Genomic DNA, 21,072 nt, shown 5'->3' with positions numbered 1-21,072 from the left:
GTGGATCAAATGCGTGTGGTTTCGGAAGTCTCGTGACATAGACAAATTTGAAATATTGGCGTTGAAATTTGTTGCAAATCAGTTTTAAAATATTGGCACCGGTTTGGAGTGGAAAAAGCGGGGGTGCCAACTTCGTGGACGTTTATTTTTTCAATCCGTTCAAAACAAAAATATATAATATTTTCAGTTCGACTATTTAATTTTTAAACTTACCTTCGACTGTTAATATTTTTGGTTGGATAAGGTTATATATACTATATAGTATGTGACGATACGGTATAGAATACACTTCAGTACCTGTGTGCAATTATAAGCATCGTATGTGCGAAACTGCAAACGAACTTCACACGTGAATTATTCGCCCGCTGAGGTGTAACTCGTCGAGTTTCTAGTACCGGAAATATTTCAAACTAGGCACCTACGTGACAGTTGTGAGCCGCCGTTGGTATATGATATTATGTTTATACAGGGCGATTCACCAATCATATTCACTCCAATTTTTCCTTTAATTTGACTTTTTTATAGTATAATAATATGTACTTAAAAGACAATATTTTTAAATACATACCATTTTTAGAGTGTCCCGTGACAGATATATCAATTTCTTTTGTTCTTATTAGAAACCATTTTTCCTGTAAATTGTTATTCAGATGATATTTTGAAAACCTTGATGTATCTAAATCAAATTTTGATAAAGTATTTTTTAAGTAATTTAAATTTGTGAACTAATGAGTACAATTAAGTAAGGACAATTATTGATCTATGATAATAGGTTTAAATGATACATGTGCTAAAGTGATTTGAAAATTATAGTAATTAATATAAATCTATCAATGTTTTATAAATTGTAAAAATAGTCTGAGTATAATAAATACTAGATCCAATCTTAAATCTATTTTATAGTTTCGTAAGACCATTATTAAGGATTATTATTCTATTAGTGCCATTTACATTATTTAAATAACACATAATATGTTCAAAATTTTATTTATATGCATCGACATTTTCAAAAAAATCATCTGCTTAAGAATGTACAGTAAAAAAGGTTAGTGCTCATTTAAAAATAGGTATAAGTTGGTATACTCCTTAAATAGCATACAAAACAAGACGAGGTATTTGAAACTATACGGTCTTCGAGTATACTTAAAAATCAAAATTTTAATAAGTAAAAATGGGGAATCGGTGAATCATTCTGTATAATGAAAATTCGTGGGTGGCATACAAGTACGTGATTCGGCGATGAAAGTCGATTCTATACGATGCTGCGCCGTTGGTAAAAGCAAGCCGCCAGTAATCTGTTATAGTGTTACACGATAAGCTGCAAACCGATTACTTGCAGGCCACAATGACGCCAAAATCAAATCCTTCGTGCAAGCTATCCTTCGTACCGGTTACCGTATTTCGGGCCACTCCGTACCGCATAGTATATTTAATTCCGATTTCGCAGGACGGATTTTTGTTTATTAAATGCGATTGCAAAACAATTATGATAATTAATACTAAATAATATCATCCAGTGATAATCCCATTCGCTAAAATATATCATTATTTCGTACATACGAGTACAACGCAGCCTTTTAACCATTACAATATATTTTTATAAATGTATTATAATATACTTATAACATTATAATTAATAATAAAATAAAATTGTATAATAATAGGACAATTTTGAGGCCATCATAAAATACGATTAATCAGTGACGATGGTAAAAACTTTTGTAAATTGTACAAAATTGCATCAATTACTTCTACCTTTGAAATGTATAATAATAATCTAATAATTTAGGTACAATAAATGGCAACTGAAAAATGTGTATAATAATATTATACAGTTTCCACAAAATTATGCCCAGTTAAAACAACTAATACTCAGAATATTATGAATTGTGCACTAGTTCTTAGTATTAGAAAAGTATTTTATACTCATGGTATGTTCGTGCAGTCAGTCTCAGTATAACCCTGTAAGCTATGATATTATAATTGAATCTTTCGACCTCTATGATATTGGAAATTATTAATTTTATGTTGTTTACTTTGATAAATGCACAAAAAATAATTTACGTTATGGTATAAAAAATAAAATTACTAACTGAAAAACCAAACTATTCAGACACATCAGACGTTCATTGGAAGTAGGTGTACCTATTCAGGTTTCACTTCTGGTTTTTGGCTGCAGAACGAGTCGTAATGTAAATAAAAATATTTAATCACATAAAAGTGTAATATTATATTTCCAACTGTAGATATTATTATACGTAAAGAATTATTGTCGACGAATACAATCGAAGAAACAGCGACTATGTCTTGTATTCTGTATTATCGTAGGCCATAATAATATACTATATCGCAATCGCCTAGTAAATCACTTAATAATTATTATGTGACTCGCTGAAAAATGATCTGCCACTGCCTAGGTACTCGAGTTGCATGTGTCTCCAATGGAGGTGGTCCGTATTGTAATTTTCGTGTCATCCGCCAATCATAAATATGTATTGTGAGTTAAGTATAATAATATAGCAAAGAATACCTATGACCAAACTAAACATATATCTACTATTGTGACTGTTAAACAGAAATGGAATAACACTGAATGCTGACTAATAAATAATAATAATAATAATAAACATCCACTTGTTCGTAGTATTATAAAATGTATGATTTTAATTTGTTAGTATTGTTACACAAAACTCCGATTCTATGGAATTTATTATTTAACAACTAATATAGGATTCAATAAACATAATATGCATACCTACGTATAATGTGACGCGTCAATTTATTAAAAAACAGACTGTAGGTGATTAAAAACTAGACAAGTGTCTACTTAATTAAAAAAGTTTGACTTTGTCCCTACATTGTTTGGTGTAGTTATCGTTATTGAATTACAATAATATATTTTGGAGGTCGTACAAAGGCGAGTAAAAATGTAAATTATTTATTTTTTGATACGACTCGAGTACGAATAATAAAATGACACGTTCCTTGGCTTGAATTCAGTTCATCGTATACTCCTTGAGATTTAATTTTAATTTAGCGTCGAATTTTCATCGAGGCTTAAGTTAAATAAACTAATGTACTTTTATCCTTGATTTGTGTTACTTGACTTAAAATGCTCTCTCAAAGTGGCTTAAATATACTTTAATTGTGACATACCTAATATTAAAAATACGCAATTTATTTAATTAATATGTATTACTTGTTGTTTTAAATTTAGTTGACATGTTTTGTGAAGAACTTTTTACGTAAATATATTATATTAGTGATTCCAGAACATGATAAGCAATGTAAATAAAAAAACTATGACATTAAAAAAATAAAATAGTTGTTAGATTAAATATATAATATAGGTACTTAATTACTAATTAGTAATTATTATAATATATACATTATACATTCTATAAATTATTAATAACTATAGGTACACATTGTTAACTAGTCATGCATAGAATACCTATACAGCGATTATTTAATTGCAGATCAAAAATATCTGACATCTGCGTGTTATATAAAGGTATACGATTAAACATTTAAATTGTCATTTTTTCGACGAGAATGTTTTAAATGTCAAAGATTTAGAGTCTGACCTATGAATTATTTGTTTTAGATATTTTATTTATAATTTAATAAAATAATTGTTCCTCGATAGGAAATTGAACTGTGACTCTACGTCGCAAATAGTTGGTTTATGGTTATACATATTATGCAATCCAATATCCATTACTGAAAACGAGTATAAGATTAATGTAATTCGTAAATGCATTTTACTTTATTTATTTGAATAATTTAAACACTCGTCTGTCTGTTAAGAAAATGTATAAACATGCCTTGACTTAACATTGCGGCTATGTACCTATATACTGTAAGGTGTACCTGTACTATATTCAATTATATACATCAATTGTGATTTGCGGTTAAACATAATATAGCTTAGGATGGTTCTTAAACGAGTTACAACCGTTACAGTCGTTTACATTCTACAGTAAAATATTTTCTTGTAAAGTATTTATCCACTTGTTTTTGGAATTTCAAACTTGATTTTATAAAAATAAATAAGCGACAAGTTTGAAATAACTCTATATCTTTGTAATTTGATATGAATAAACTTAAAAAAAGATTTCACGATATCCTATAGTAGCACGTGAGTCAAATTTCGAAAACTTTGAAAATTAGGTTCGTTGAATAAATAAGGACGTTGTACTGCTACTGCTTACCTGCACATATAGTAATACAATACAATTTACAAATTTTTTTAAAAAAAACAATAATATTTTTACTCAATTAGTTTTATAATTACGTCAACGTGCACTGTTACATTCATTTCATTCCTACATACATACCTGATAATTACCTATATATTATATTATATTCAAACCCGTTCAGTGTCCACTCATCCACCAACTTATAGTTTGTCGTACAATATAATAATTTTATTTGGATAAATTAAACAATTCATGCGTGATTTTTTTGTGGTAATGAGCTCAGCAGTATAGGTACATCTAATATTTATTTTTAAGAGATTTTAATATTTTATACTAAGTGTATTTGTTATTGAAAAATAGCAATTTATGTTTAAAAAAGAAATACATCGTCATTAGACTCATCACAGATCTTAAATAATAAACATAAAGTTGCTCAAAGCTTATTCGTTTTTTAATTTGTTCATATTTTAATCTCGTCAGTAACAGGACGACCTAACCTATATATACTAAAATGGAATTTATAAACATGTTATGTGTCAAAAAAAAATATTACTATCGAGACAGCCTAACGAGCTAGGGGTCCCAAAAAGCAGAAGTTGTTTAATAGAATTTGTAGGCATAATATAATATATTTAAATGTATATGTATACTTTTTAATGAGGCTTCTGGAGAGATGTACTGGTGATAATAAAGAGAAGCAGCTGTAGGATGACATTTGTTGGTCGGGTATACGCGCGCGCAGTGTATCTATTTAGACCATTTCCAACCGAACTTCCATTATTTCGTATAGTCCTATATGGATGTAGGTAATATTATAATGTTTAACAAACAAAAAAGGTTTCTTGGTATACCGTATAATTTTTTTACAAAAAAAAAATATATATAGGGAAATATGAGCACATATTGTAAATATGCTGATATATTTGTGTATAAATATGGAAATGGTACTACGGAATGTTTTTATCCAGCATAGAGTCTCAAAATGGAACAAACAAAACTACACATACACATCGAACATCTGAATTCATACTTTTAACTTTTCTACAGTTATTTTTTTGATGCTTTTGTATAGTTCAATATATTATTCATGCAAAAATCACACCAAACATACGTGCCGGTTTCGATTTTATTTTTATTTGAACAAATTCGGATTTGAGTATAAAATGATTATTTTCGAAGCTTTTTCAGTTTCCCAATTCAATTGTATATATAATAGTATATATTATTATGAAAAATTTCAATCAATTAGTCAATTAGATATACCTGCACAAAGCCGGTACCATAATAATAATTGTGTTCGTAGGCAGTCGGTGCAAAACATTCGCACGCACGCCTGTAGTTCAATTAAAAGTATACAAAGGCTATTGAAGCAGCAACGAAACAACAAAACAATGCTGTAAAAGTGATTTCAACACGGGACTACAAACTATTATATTATATTATATTATGTATAGGCAGTTTAATAAATTAGGACTGACATTTCTCAGCTACTTTAAATGAACACTATATCGTTTGTTGTATTGATATTGTAATTAAGTGTATAAATTGACATTATTTCGCACGACGGATTATAATATTTAATGGTACATATTGGATTTAACGCGGAGTAAATATTAAACATAATTTTACGTATAAATTAAAATTGTTATGCGCTATCGCTATGCCATTGTTATAAGATTATTATATTAATAGTATACATTAATTATGCCACCAACGTTCGCTCTCGGTATTGTGTCATCGGTAAAATTATCTTTCTAATGCAAATTTATTGCGCGAGTACCTACTTAATATTATACACCACTGATGTACGTATTTATTTTAATAATTTACGTCGACAACGAGATCACTATTGATATTTAAGAAACAAAATATTATGTTTGTACATTATCATAGCTGAGCTGATACTATTTTTTATGATATTATATTAATTGCATTTTAGAATGAATTTACTTATTCATACGCGGATAATGGGTATTATATTGTATGTTTGATGTTTGAATCAACCGAAGAGTTGAGGCCGTAAACACACAATTCATAAAAATAAAACCGTTTGATATCAGTTGTACGTATCGCGAGCGTATAAAGCTCGGAAGTGGGTCTCTATGTTATATTATTATTAATTTTTTCATATTATCTGATTAAATGCAAACCTGAATGCGAGCCGACCACGGATAACGAAACGCGGAGACGCGTGGCGGACATGGCGTTAAAAACGTACTTATCTATCCATTAGTCGGAAAATAAGTATATTTATTTTTTCTAGTCCCAGCAAAAGTTTCGTTCAAATGATCCGTAACGGTGCAGCGGGAGACGACGACAGCGTTGTCGTGGGCCACGATGACAACATTGAAAGGAAGACAAAAAAAAAAATTAAAAAACGAAAACGAAAAACGTGTTTGGCAGGATCAAGGAAATCGAGTATGCTCCTTTATTACGTTGGAGCGACGTCGGCGGTTGTGGCCATGCACCGTCAGAGGTCGTTGTGCGCCGGTCGTGCCGACCCCATCCGTCCGTCGACGGTCCAGTTCACCACGCGAGACGCGCCGTGTATAACGCGTACCGCACCCCCGCTCGTCATCGTCCCTTCGATCGCGATCTATTATAAACATAATATTATTATTTTACGCACACGTCACACTCGTAATATTAATATAAGTACGCTCGGCGAGTGCGAAGATAACGATGCGGTTAAACGCCACGCGACCAGGACCTTCGAGGCCAGTGTGATCGGACGTGGTTGTTATAATTATTAGTATTATTTTTCCCTCGGTTCCGTTTTTTTCTCGACTCGAGTCAATAAGAAATCGCGGACATGAAGGTGACCGGTGTCTTGTGTTTGTTGTTAATGGCCCTGGACCCCGGGGTCCGGGGCGACGACCTGAACGATCTGGGCGACAACGCCAGATGCCCATGGCTGTGTTCCTGCGATCAGACTACGGCCGATTGTTCCAGGAAAGGTCTGGACGAAGTGCCCAAGAACCTACCCTCCGATATCGAAAGACTGTAAGTGATTTAACTGACGTATATATTTAGTAGTAGTATAATATTATTGCAAATCGCAATTGATAATAATTTTGATAACGTTTCTCTATTTGGTATAGTAGGTATTAAAAATCTGAATTGGGCATTTTGGCGGGTAGGTATTTATCATAACATATTAGTAAACGTTGTAATAATTTCGGTGCCGCATCGGAAGTGATTCGAGTGAAACCAACACATCATCCCCAAAGGGCTATACTGTAACTCTGGTCATGACAGATTTGTGACAAACCCTTTTGTCTTCAAACGTCCGTTGACCTCGCTACCCCATTCGTAAGTCCTAGATAGAACTGGTTTTTATTTCAATAACAACTAGCCACATAAATCACACGTTCGTTTTCGACCCCTCTTTTAAAAATATTTCTGTGGTTGGTCTTATTGATCAAAACAAAAATAAAGCTGAAATGATGCATTCTGTACTAAAACAAAGTACTATAATATCATAAAATTATATATAAAAAAGAAGCTATTTAATTTACAAATCCATAAATATTGCAATTATTGTGATTGAGACGTAGTTTTGTATAAAATTTAGTTTAAATTAGGTAGGGTTCTTCCGAGAGTACTTCATTGTAACCTTATTTTATGTATTTTTAATAGTTAGACCTACACTCGATTACCTACTAGAATGACACGGCTTTTTTTCTTAACATGTAATTTTATTTCCTTATTTTTTCATTATCATCATGTTCTTTTAAAAGACAAATAAGATTACGCGAATTCTACACTTGAACTCATGAAAAGAACACACAGTCATCATAATCATAACACCTACGTATTATTTTATATAAAATACAATTTTACGTATTTCAAAGTCTCGACGTTCTAATTCAAATATTATATAAAAAAAACAACAATAGGTACTAACAAAATGTTCATAAATTCCATTCAAAATTATGTTAGTTTTTAAACTTTTTCTGTAATAGAAAATTAATTATCCAAACTAAAATTCGTTGATCCGTTATCTTTAGATAACAGTAGGTACATCGATTAGATGAAGTGAAAAGAGAAAACGGTTAGGAAAATAACTAAACCTGTGTAAATTATTACGTTTATATTAGAAAAATACTTTTCTCTCAGAAGTATTAATAAAATGATCCGATACAACTAAAGAAGTGCGCAATGAAGCAATTAAAAAATAAATATTTTATGTACCTATTGTGAAATTGTTCATAATTTTGATTTTTAATGTCAACGAATTTGTATTTTTGTTCTATAAAAAAACCCCTGTTAACTCATCTTTTCCGTTTGATAGGTACCTACCTAATAAAATAAAATGGTTTTTTAAATTTTATTTTGAGTATTGTAACATACGAGCTGCGGATAATTTCTGAACACTAAAATAAACGTTATAATGACTGTTACGTGATTGTAATAATTAATAAAAACATATTTTATTGAGTGTAGGTATATAGAGGTGAACTAAAATGGCCACAAGGTTTTGTACAAGTTGTTTGGGATGTATGAATTAAATTGAATGGACTATCAAGTATTAAAACTTAAAAATGATTTTTTCGAGTAACTAGTGTGAAAACTTTTTGACTGGACAAGAGCCAATGTCCGCGTGTTATGATTGATATGACAAGAAACCCCTCTGTTGGCACACGAATAGAAAACCATTTTTTAAATACACACAGCAGCCCTGTAACGATCGCTGAGGAGATTTGTTTTTTACGATATAATATTCGTCATCGTATATACATATATTATAATATATCACCAGAATAGAACGGTTAAAAGTCCTATTAAAATAAAACGGCCGTCGTGAGTGGATTCGGCCGTTAGCAGACGACTTACAGCTGGCGGTTAAAAACAAATGTGTATCGCCCCTTGGAATGTCAGTTTTTTTTTATATTATTATTATTTTGGAAAACGGTGAATTTTTATACCCTTTTGGTCGTGACCACTTCTTATCTAGACGCGATGTCGTCACGTCCTCAGTGCGTGTGTATCTCATCGTAACATCTTTAGTCAAGACAATTTATGAGTATTCGTGTATATATAGTTACCACGACATGAAGCTTGTATATTATTATTTCTCAATAGCAACTTTTTTTTTTCTTTTTATTTATGAACTGCAGTTCATATAAATAGCAATAAGAAACCGTAAGCAAGTTGTCTCGAAAGTAAATGGCAAATATTTGTACGTTTACTATTATTATTTGTTTGTGAAAAGAATAATTGTTAGTACGGATAACAGAATATTATATAGTTGGTACGCTGGTCACTGATTCCCATATTATACAGTCAAGTATGGTCGAAATCTGTTTTGTTAAAATTCCATTTTCCGTGGAGGGTGAAGCATATAGAAATCTACAGAGTGCATTGGACCAAAATGCGTGTTTTGTTAAAAAAGAGGTTTTTTTTAGAAGCTCTATTTACCTGTATGGCTGTAGTATTTTTAAATTAAATTTAAAGATTAAACAAAAAATAAATCAATAATTAACATATTACATAGTTTTTGATAATGATCGATTTTAATAAACTATACGTTATTATATTATATTTAAAAAAACATGTCTAATATTCTTTATTAAGCTGTCAACCCAATGAGTTAGATAATATTTTCTTTTATTATTTTACATGACAGAAATACGAATTACCTTTTTATAATACCTAATGCGTAATATTATATTGGACAGACAGCATTATAATATTATATTTATTGTGTTTCATAGCACCAACTGCGCATGTGTGCATAATTGCTAGTTGCTACTAATTGTATAGCATAATATTCGTATTGTGAAACTTCCTATAACCATAAGAGGAAGCATGACATTTAATTTATTTTTATATATTTTTAATTTATACGATGGACTAATGTACAATATTATAAATTGTACAGATATTTCCGTAGTGATAATTGTAATTTAATTATGAAATTGCATAATACATTCAATTACAATTATTTCGTTGTGAATAATTGGTACTAATATACATTTTATGAAGTATAATTCAAAACTATTTAGATAACATAAAAAGTTCATAGTAATTTTTAAATTTCTTGTTTAACACTATTTAATAGTGGTCAACTAGTGGTAAATTGCATGCGTTGTACCTGGTGGACTTTAGACCACAAAAATCAATTCTCCTACCTACCTCTGAGTTTTTTCTTTAATATAATAAAAACCGTATTTGTATGTAGGTATTTATTTATTATTATTATTATTTTAATATTTTCGTATATACTTCAACGTGCACTGCACCCCACTCTCATTTGTCATTTATTTATTCAAATTAACATGCTCACACACCGAGGGTAATTGTAACGATATGTAGTTACCTTTGATAAAATCGTAACATAGTCCCAAATGTGTATATAATATTTATGCACAGATTGCATTGGGGATAACGAATATGATTTCAGCGGCAATTTACATCACAAACAAGACTTGATTTTATATCAGGTTTATAGCGTAGAAAATATAAAGACATGTGTCACACTAAAGTTATACCTTGAAAAAATATTTTTTTTTCAGAATTATTTTCTATATAATATTTAATTATGACATCCGTTTTCAACAAGATAACCTTATTAATTATTCTATTTTAGATTCTGAGTGAAACGATGAATGTATTGATTTTACAATGATGTGTGTTTTTTTTTTTATTTTTTTTTTTTATTTTATTTTTTATTTTTGTGTCTGTGTACACGATAAGTAGTCGAAATAATGCTTCGATTTTCGACTTCAGTATCTTGTTCGATGGGAAAGTGAATATCGTTGGTGCATTGGGGAGGTCAAAATTTTATTTTCCCAGTAGTTTTCAAAAGCGATGTGAAAAACAAAAGAAAAATTAAGGAAAAACGGGAATTTTTACGCAAAATCGATTTTTAACAAAATCGATTTTGGTTATTGGTGTAACTCTAAAACAAATGACCGTAGATGCATGAAATTTTCACTGGTTGTTTATATTTGCATTTTCTATACACAATACAATTTTGAAAATAATTTGACTTTTTTTGAACTGTTTACGGACATTGTCAGTTTTCAGTTTTTTTAAATTTTTTTTCTATAAATATCAATAAAATTTTATTTGTTGGGTAAAAAAGCTTGAAAATTTAATAGAAGGCTCCTAGGTTATTGTTTCAAAGGCAGATGAAAAAAATTAAAAATCCTTAGTCACAGTTTTTTTTTATACACGTTTAAAGTTCAAATCTTGAAAAAATACGGAAAAATCACGAAAATTTGCAAATTATTTTGAGTTAGAAATTCATAAAAAATTTTCTTTTTAAATCTAAGATTTTAAAATCTAATACAAGATTCCTCATAAGTTTGTCTAACTTTATCAAAAAAAAAATTTCTACAAGAAAGTCAAATTAAATTTTTATGAGCGTTTTAAATTCATATTTTTACAACATTAGATATTCACTCGATTTCTCATGTACCGATTTCCTTATTTTCTTGTAATTCAAAAACGAATAACTGTAGATACATGAAAATTTCACTGAATGTTTATATTAGCATTTCCTATACACCATACAATTTTGAAAATATTTTGACACTTTTTGAGCTGTTTACGGGCATTTTCAGTTTTCAATTTTTTTAGTTTTTTTTTCTATAAATATCAATAAAGTTTTATCTGTTGGGCCAAAAAGTGTAAAAATTTAATACAAGACTCCTGATATATTTTTACAATAGCAGTTGAAAAATATTGAAAATACATAGGCACAGTTTTTTTTTATAAGCATTTAAAGATCAAATTTGGACAGAATTTATCAAATTTATAATTTAATAATTATTTTGTAGTTAAAAATTTATAAAATGTTCAACTTTTATAGCTAAGGATTGAAAATTGAAAACAAGGCTCCACGTAAATAGGTTATTTATAAATTACTTTATTCACAATAATATCATCAAATATACTTGGTAATATCATAGGCTGACTGACCGTTTTCGCTCAGAATCGTTTTTCTTATACAATGATATTATATCATTGAATTCAAATTTAACACCATCCATTACAGTGACCCACTTGTAACCTACTGTACAGCAGAGCGACATCCACTTATCCACCTTTTTTTTACTTTAAATCTTAAATGCATCAATACTTAATGTATCTTCGATTGATTTTCAAATTATAGTATTTTAAAACAAAACTTAAATTTACCAATATTTTGTATTCTGAAGTATGGGACCATTTTGAAAACTATGCATAATAATCAATAACGTTGACAAATTTTAATTTACTTTAAAGATAACATTATTTAATGTCGTTAAAGTATAATATAATATTTTATAGTTTTATTATTTTTCAGTATTTGTTGTAAACAGATTTTTAGCGCAAACAACCGTTTATTTGTAGTAAAAATGCTTTTGCTACTAATAATAAAAAAATAAAACGATCGATTATAGTTCATTGTATTTGTAATTGAAAATTATGTAAATTTCATTATAATAACAATATATTATAGAAAATAAATTTGAATTGCGCTATCGATAAAAGTCAAAATATTTTAACTGCCGCATTTTTTTTCAATCAAACAGCTATTATACACCTCAATAATATTAATAATAATAATAATAAAAATAAAATGTGCCGTGGCATAAATAATAACATATGAACCCATATAGGTCAACATTATTCTGTTGAAGCTGTATTCATTCCGAAACACTTAATCACGCGTTTATGGTAATCACGAATTTCGGTTGTGCGTTGAAGGGGCTTTCAGGTATATTACAAAATATGTCGAGGGATAATTTGAACGAAGCTCGATGTCTGAGGATGCATTAATATATGACCGGGCGCGGATGGTCCACCGAATTGTGTTTATTGTGCGTGGCGCGTTTTACGGTCCGTACGTGATGATGCGGACATTGGAACGCTTAGGGTAATCTGGGTGTCCGTGATACGATGAATGTAAAAAAAAAATACAGACGCACACACACACCCACTGGCGACGGCCAGCTAAGACCCGGCTTAAGCTTCTGTGTAATTATTATTATCAAAAAGGGTGATAAAATAGTTATACGTATACATATATGTATATAATATATTATACACACACACACACACACACACACATACATATACAATACATATATAATACACGTATGTCTGTGAATTAAATTTAATCGCACAACTCGGGACATCGTTTATTATAAGCGTATGACAAAACATTAATTTTTGAGATTAGTAGCTGATTAATGTAGACCAAGAATAATAATTTCGAAATATGTCGTCGTGTAACGTATTGATAAAATATTTAACAAAGTTCGACGAACGAATAATGTAGCTTCAAAGAGGAAGGAAATGACATTTTAATGCATCATATTAGTATATCGTATGATACTACCCCGTACTATACATAAATCAATAAGCTGTTTTCAGCGATTACATTTGATAAAACAACGTTCACAGTATTCACGTATATCTTTTTTTTATTATTAATATTATTATTAGTTTACGTTTTGTACGTTCGATTTTTGTTATTTATGTTGTGCGACAAACATTGTGTCATCAGCCATCAGCCATCATTGAATTGGATAATATGCAAATTAAGACATTTTTCCGTGGAGTTTTTTTTTTTTGTATTGTTTTTAATTACCAGAATGAATTGGCAGCATTTTTGTAATATAATTTTCAATAAATTATTCGGTCAACTCATGGGTGTAAAAATTTGGAATATAGTTTGGGTGATAAAATCACAACATAAAATAAATCGATTTCGAATAAACAACTATTTGCATTGACCATAATAACTCAAATACCTATTATAGTATTATACAAAGAAAAAATTTATGAAATCTAATTATTACGATACACAACTATATAGTAAGTTTTAGCTCATATATTTGTCGAAAAAATATGTCGAATCTGGTTTAAAAAACGTGATGTACTTAATATTCCCCTTTTTTTGTTTGTCCATCGCTTGTTTGACCGAACCTTTTACCCTCGTAGACAACTGTCACACCATTTAGAATTTTAGCACCCTTAAAATATAAAAAAAAAATTTAAAAAAAATAAGTACTTGGAAAAAGGTAGCCATGTTAGAAACAAAGGGTAACCCGCGCTCTTTGAATCAGGCATTGCTCTCATTGTTTTCTGATCCCCCACGCGACCTTTGTGTGTAGGTTACATATTTTCCCAACTGAAAAAAAATAAATGGCATACAAATGGGAAATGCAAAAGAGGGCCATATTATATTCCCAGTGGTCATGATGTGCAGCTTGTATGCTCTGTACGAGTTATACGCGTATATATATATATATATTATATGTCTGGTACTACTGAACAAAAATTTGTTCCGTGGAATCTACCAAATCAATTTAGCCGCACGAGATAATTTTAATACCATCTTCAAGGGAGATACATTATATATATTTTATACGGTACCTACATCATAATAATAGTACGTCGAGCACCACTCAATCACCGAGTAAATTGCTAATAAGTACTATACAATACACCGACAATGCGTCCAAATATCAATTTGCACAATTTGCTCGCTCTTTATTGTTATACCGTCTTTGGAAATCTACTAATTAGTACGTTATGATAATAAAAATATACGGGTTACATATTACTATAGTCATTAGTTTTTGTATACATCGTGACGATAAGAGAATAGAGTTTAAGAGAAATAAAAATAAATATTTTAAAGATGATTTACATTCGAAGGGGGTAAGGGTATGTTTACGGTCGGTCGGGTAATAATGTGAAACGAATCGCAATCCCTAATCCGTCTCCATTTCAATCGCAAACAATATGGGAAGGTTCGTGACAATCGGAGTGTACAGCTTTCGATGGGTGGTCTGTGTATATTCTGTTCGGAATTTCCTTCGATCACATTGGATATTTTTTCAATATTGCAGAAACACGTATATTTTATTTAAATTTTGTTTATAACCCAGTGATAAAAATACTGTCTAGAGAGATGTTGATACGTGGGTTTTCGACCCCCTTCTGTGTCCGGAATTGTGGACCACCTCCGCATATATATATACGTATTATTAGTACTTTTGAATTGTTATGTTCACCATATTAGTATAATATATAGGCAGGTACTTACGTTTTATATCTACGGACAACAATACTAAATCGGTTTATGTTTAGTATTAAATAAAAAAACAAATGTCCATTGATAGTCAACGAACATAATATACGGGATATAGTACAATGATAATAATACAGTTGTTGTCCAAAAAAATTATTTCAAAATATTAGAAACCACAAAAAACCTTAAAATGATTTCGTATAATAATATTATGTAGGTATATAAGAAACCATCAATATTTTCGTATGTTGGTATGTTTACAAATATACATATTATACTATTTTATTTTATTCGATTTTATAATTAAATATTTCTATAGTTATGTTTGCACAAAATATTATACGTTTGTATAGTAATTACTAATTATCAAACGTGTATTCCAAATCTTAAAGATTCTGGATCCGATTTCACAAAATAATATGGTATGCAAATATTGAGTTGGTTGGTAATTCCTTAGTTTTCACCATTATATTATAGTAGGTATACCATTATATTATATTGCAAATTGTATGAAAGTAAATATTATTCGACAATTATAAATGTGAATGTGGAAATTATATTTGTATAAGTGCACATTTTAAATGTTTAACATTTAATAAAATCTTTAGTCCAATTCGTAGTTGGTCATAAAAATCTTGTTTTATTTATAAAAAAATAAATAGTGCCTTCTTAATTAGTTCGTAAAACGTTAAAGATCTGTTAAGTTTTACGCATCAGGTACCTATACAAATATTTTATTGCTATTCAATACACCTACTACCGTAAGTAGCCATCAACATTAAAACATTATGTTTATATCACCGAACTTAATACTAGTTAATACCTTATTATTGTTGTAAACCGCAATGATGGACACTATCTTAGATACAATACTATCGTCTTGTATCTCGAGATATTTTTAAGGAGTATCAGCTGTATCTAAAATCTGAATACTATTTTAACTCGTGTGTATCTTCTTGCATTTATTCTTTTTTTTATACGAATACACTAGATACGTACAGTTTGTAATATAATATAATTTACAATATTAAATTGTTATATTAAATATTTATACATTGAGATTTTGTTTCCTTAATCATCAGCCAATACGTGTGCGCGCCAAACCTCGGGAGCTATCTATTTAACATAACATTTTAATAGATTACTGTCAAACGATAAGCTATTCAATATACACGGTTTAAATTACACGGACTACGGAAGAGTTTTATTGTTTTCGGAGGTGACGCGATACGTGTACCTATCGGGCATATTTTTATCGACCAAGCCCACTCATCGGCGTGTAAGCCACACTCCGGGGGCCCGTGTGTGCAGCCCTTGTCAGTGTTCTTCCGGTCTCCGTGACATTAACGACGTCCGTGTGATGCGCGGATTGATCGTTAAAATACTGTTTTTATTTCACGGAATAAAAAAAAAAAACCGAAACAAATTCTGAACACTCTCTCATAACACGCAATAATATTTTAATACGTTCCACCTATATGATGATGTATACAGGCAGTGTAGGTAGGTATTGTAGGTTCGGAATTGAGGTTCAATCCTGTCAAGTCTCGGGCTCGGAACTGCTTTAACCACTTGTGGACGAGAACATGCTTATGGGTAGTATAATATAATATTATTATGTGCGCGTTTGCGGCGGCGTGCGTGTGTATAAAAAGTCCATTAACACAAATATTTTGATAACCACCTGTCAGGTGCACACGCGAGAGACGACGTTCTTGTCAACGGACCGAACACGAGTGTTTTCTTCTCGACAGACTCACGTCGGTGGTGGGGGTAGATGGCAGGGGAGGGATGATTGATGATACAATCAGACGGTGTTTGTACAGCAGAATACCAACACGAGAATGTAGTAATTAATTTTCGGCCCTATGAATAGATTTCGTTACCCGTCGACGTGTGCGTTGCGCTACACGGTTTTGTATCTCTTGTTTTCGGATGTATGGTTTTGCACCAATATAATAATATAATGTAGGTGTGCACAGGCGGCGTCCTATCGTGTGGCAGTGCGTTTTTTTTTCATAATATGCAGCCGCACGAGCGTTGCATATTATTATTATGCGTTTGTAATTTTATTCGCTTGTTGTGATGTTTACTTTATATGAATATCCAAACATCTTCTCCCCTAAATTGTACGTAAATTGCACATTGTCACGAACAATATGTCACAATTACACACACACACTCTCTCGACGATCTGTTCATTCCTTTGGTTTATTTTTGTTGTTTTTGTTGTTAGTATTTGTTATTTTTGTGGGATATTTTTTTTAGCCAACCCGTGGTTCGCGATTAGGTATACTAGATAAATGTATATTTAATGTCGCTAGTTTCTTTGTTTCATATAAATATTATATAAATAAAGATAACAAAATACGTACCGCGGTAGTGACTTACGCCTTATTATTGCGTGCGCTGAAAATAAAAATTGCTTAGCAGAAGAACAGGCTTAAATATTAAAAATGCATAGTATAATTTATAGATGGAGGTCAAATAGAGGTACCTATAATCGATAAAATGTTGAAAAAGAAAATTATTATTTCCACTGAAAATAATCCAAAATCGGATCCAAAGTTTTTCTAAGGAAATAAATGTACTTACTGCTAAAACTACTATTGTTCTAATAACTTTATTTTACAACTGCTTAATTCATGTCGACGATCGCATTGTTATTATATTTAATGTTTGGAGCAAGTTTATATTATAAACCTATTTTATCCTGAAGTTGAACATTAACATTAATTAACCAATATAAGGCAAGTCTTTGGTTAATGGTTTGATCACTTATTACTAGTTGTTGTTTTAACCGTATATAGGACATATAGGTACCTAATATTTTAATATTAGAAGCATAGAAATTACTACGCTTGTCAAAATGTACTCATTGTATGTATTATAATCTTAGCTACTTGGTCTATGTTTGAGAAACGAGGCCACTCGCATCACTCACGATTTAAAAGCCTTTGTAGTATTTCTTCGTTGACTGCATGTATTTAGATTTTAAAACGAACGACATAATATTATACACGCTCACCAGGCTTATTGACGTTCCAGATGAGGAAGTTATTCATTCACGGCTCTAAACGTTCATTTTTTTTTAAGTGGTCCGATTATGAATGACACCAACCATAATGGGCGCATTTATTACCGTTTACGTGTGTGTAAACGGTATATATTAATATTATGTCATTTGATAAATGGATTACTTAATAATATGTTTGTTATGATAAAAAATCATTATATTTGAGTTTTACATAATATTCGTGTAAAATATAAAATGCACGTGAATAAGAATAAAATAAAATAAAAATTAGTAAGTAGACTAATGTTTTTTTATTTTTTATAAAATGGTAGGTATATCGTATATAGTTCAAAACCTGTCCAAATGTGAAAGAGTTAATTTTGAATTTTATCCTGCAGTCTATTTATCCGAGTTAAACCGTGAATATTATATACAACGATAATGTAATATTATGCTTTTATTATTATAAGATTTTTATATTCACATAATGAATTATTGTAAAACAAATCAGAATAAGTGTCTCTTGATGCAAATTACGTGTACACGTCTTTTAAGAATACTGTCATGTCCAAGTAGCTGGGAGTTAAATAAAACTTAATATTAAATACGTATCAATAATAACTTTATGACTTTATCTATATAAAATATTCTGAGCAGCTGGAAATGAATGATATATACTCGAAAGTCACCTAGAATATTATAACTGTTGGTGACCCAATGAAAAGAACGTGTCATATATCACACAGCCATGGGCTTATCGAATATCGGATTAAATAGTATCGTGCATACACTGAAGTTTGCCTTGTATAACTACAATATAATAATAATAACATAATCGGATTACTATCGACAAGACATTCAAACGGGCATAGGGATTATGGACCTAGGTTTTAATCAATACACGAGCGGAGGAAAAATCGGTGTACGTATTATTATGTTTGTATGTAGAAAATATGAAACCAGTGGGTACCTATACATTTTTCCACCGTTGCGCAATATGCAAATGAGAATTCAATTCCTCTCCATCAAACCCAATTCTGCTGTTGCGTACCGACCGAAAACCGTAAAATCTATATTTACGACATTTAATGAACCGTGCCCAACAGGTAGGACGTTCCTATGGGTTATGAAAAATATCTACATCGTTACAGAAATATTTTTCGACAACTTTCTTGCTATGCAAAAAAAATGGTCGTTAATCAATTATAATGAATTCTGCTCAATTATTGTTGCCGATTTCCAATTAATATTCACCGTGTACGTTGACTGATGATTTTGACTCTGGGTTCACGGATTCTGATTAAGTTTAGGAATATTATCATTACCAAAAAAAAAAAAGGGTTTTTAATTAAACGTGTCTGGTTTGCATCGGATAGTTATCGCGACGTTTGTACTTGTGGTTACATTTTATACTCTATTAAATGATTATACATTTTTTTTAACCCCATGGTATTCAAGTAGGTATATAATATATATGGTATGGGATTGTCTAAAATATTCTAAATATTTATAATTATAATTATAGACTAAAATGGTCTAAATTCAAGGTAAAATATAAACTCTATTTACTAGGTCAGTGTTATTGAATCTTGTCAGTTATTTTTTCAGTCTTTTTAGTGTTTTAAAAATCCTCGAAAATGTTGTTGTCACATCATGTCAAATTGTTTATACTTGGAACAATAATTGGATTTTCTAATAATAGTTTGATTTAACATAAATATAATATTTTATAGCTATTATTGTACTAAATTTAATACACATTAACCAACAATAACCTGTTACAATAGTTCTTCAAACTTTATAGGCGTAAGTAAATGAACTTTCTACCCAGTAATATTAATAAAAAATATATATTCTGAAACATCAAGCAGAAGAAATTGTATTTAATACATTTTTTCCAAGTAAACGAAAGCTTGTTTTTTGAATTTATGGAAATTGTGTAGATTTTATTGACATTATACAAAATAATGTCCGTAATAAACAGTGCATAAAAGAGTATGTATTACCAGTAGCTAGACATAGAGCTATAAAAATAGTCGTAGCTTTAAACAGTTTTAATAAAAGGACTGAAAAACGCATTTGGGGAAGAAAAAAAAATTTTATGTGTATGTACGAATACGATATTATTCATTACATTAATAAAATATATGTATCCGTAATCTTATAAGTTTGAATGTATTATAATTTGCACTATAATAAGTATATAAATCAAATACAAGTTTTAGTTGTTTAAGTTTATTCGTATATAATTTACTGTTTATTGCCCGAGACTTGCATAGAAACAGGGAAATTATTTTTTACCTACTCAGTACTCGACAATTAATTACAAGATCCACTGACATACCCTTTTATTTCGTATATCTAGTATCTATTCTATACGTTAGTATAAAGTTAAACAAATTAACTCAAATTAATTTATTGTGTTGTAGAAGATAATACGTTTCTTAATATTTTGTCTATCAAAATATAATAATATATTATATTCATTTTTAAACATGATGAAAATATGTATTTGACATAATTTATATTTATATATTATGTACTATATGTGCATGGACATTTGTATGCCAATGTTGCTCAAAACTCAACTTGCATAGATACTAAAAATATTGTACCTATTTGAATAATTAATTTTTTAATAAACAATGGCGTTCACAATTGTATTCGATTTGTTCTGAATTTGTAAATCTGTTATTGAATTAGCATGTTAATTTTTACAAAGAACTGACCTATATTATTGTTATTTGAATAAAAAAAAAGGCTGTATAATATTGGTTAACTTATAGTATACCTAGTATAACGTTTTATTTTTTTTTTAT

General features: G+C 29.9%; 1 protein-coding gene across 1 annotated transcript in view; it reads left to right on the top strand.

The window, feature by feature from the left end:
* Positions 1-6,719: 6,719 nt before the first annotated feature.
* The window catches only part of LOC132942941 (protein slit), a 132,084-nt gene continuing 117,731 nt past the window's right edge, over positions 6,720-21,072 (top strand). The window contains exon 1 of the mRNA XM_061011659.1: positions 6,720-7,205. Within this exon, the coding sequence (XP_060867642.1) occupies positions 7,015-7,205 (191 nt within the window). The 5' untranslated portion in view covers positions 6,720-7,014. The remainder of the gene's footprint in view (positions 7,206-21,072) is intronic.

The sequence above is a fragment of the Metopolophium dirhodum genome, chromosome 4 (assembly GCF_019925205.1).
Source record: "Metopolophium dirhodum isolate CAU chromosome 4, ASM1992520v1, whole genome shotgun sequence".
Taxonomy (NCBI): Eukaryota; Metazoa; Arthropoda; class Insecta; order Hemiptera; family Aphididae; genus Metopolophium; species Metopolophium dirhodum.
The sequence above is the reverse complement of the archived record's forward strand: the minus strand, read 5'-3'. Positions and strand labels throughout refer to the sequence as shown.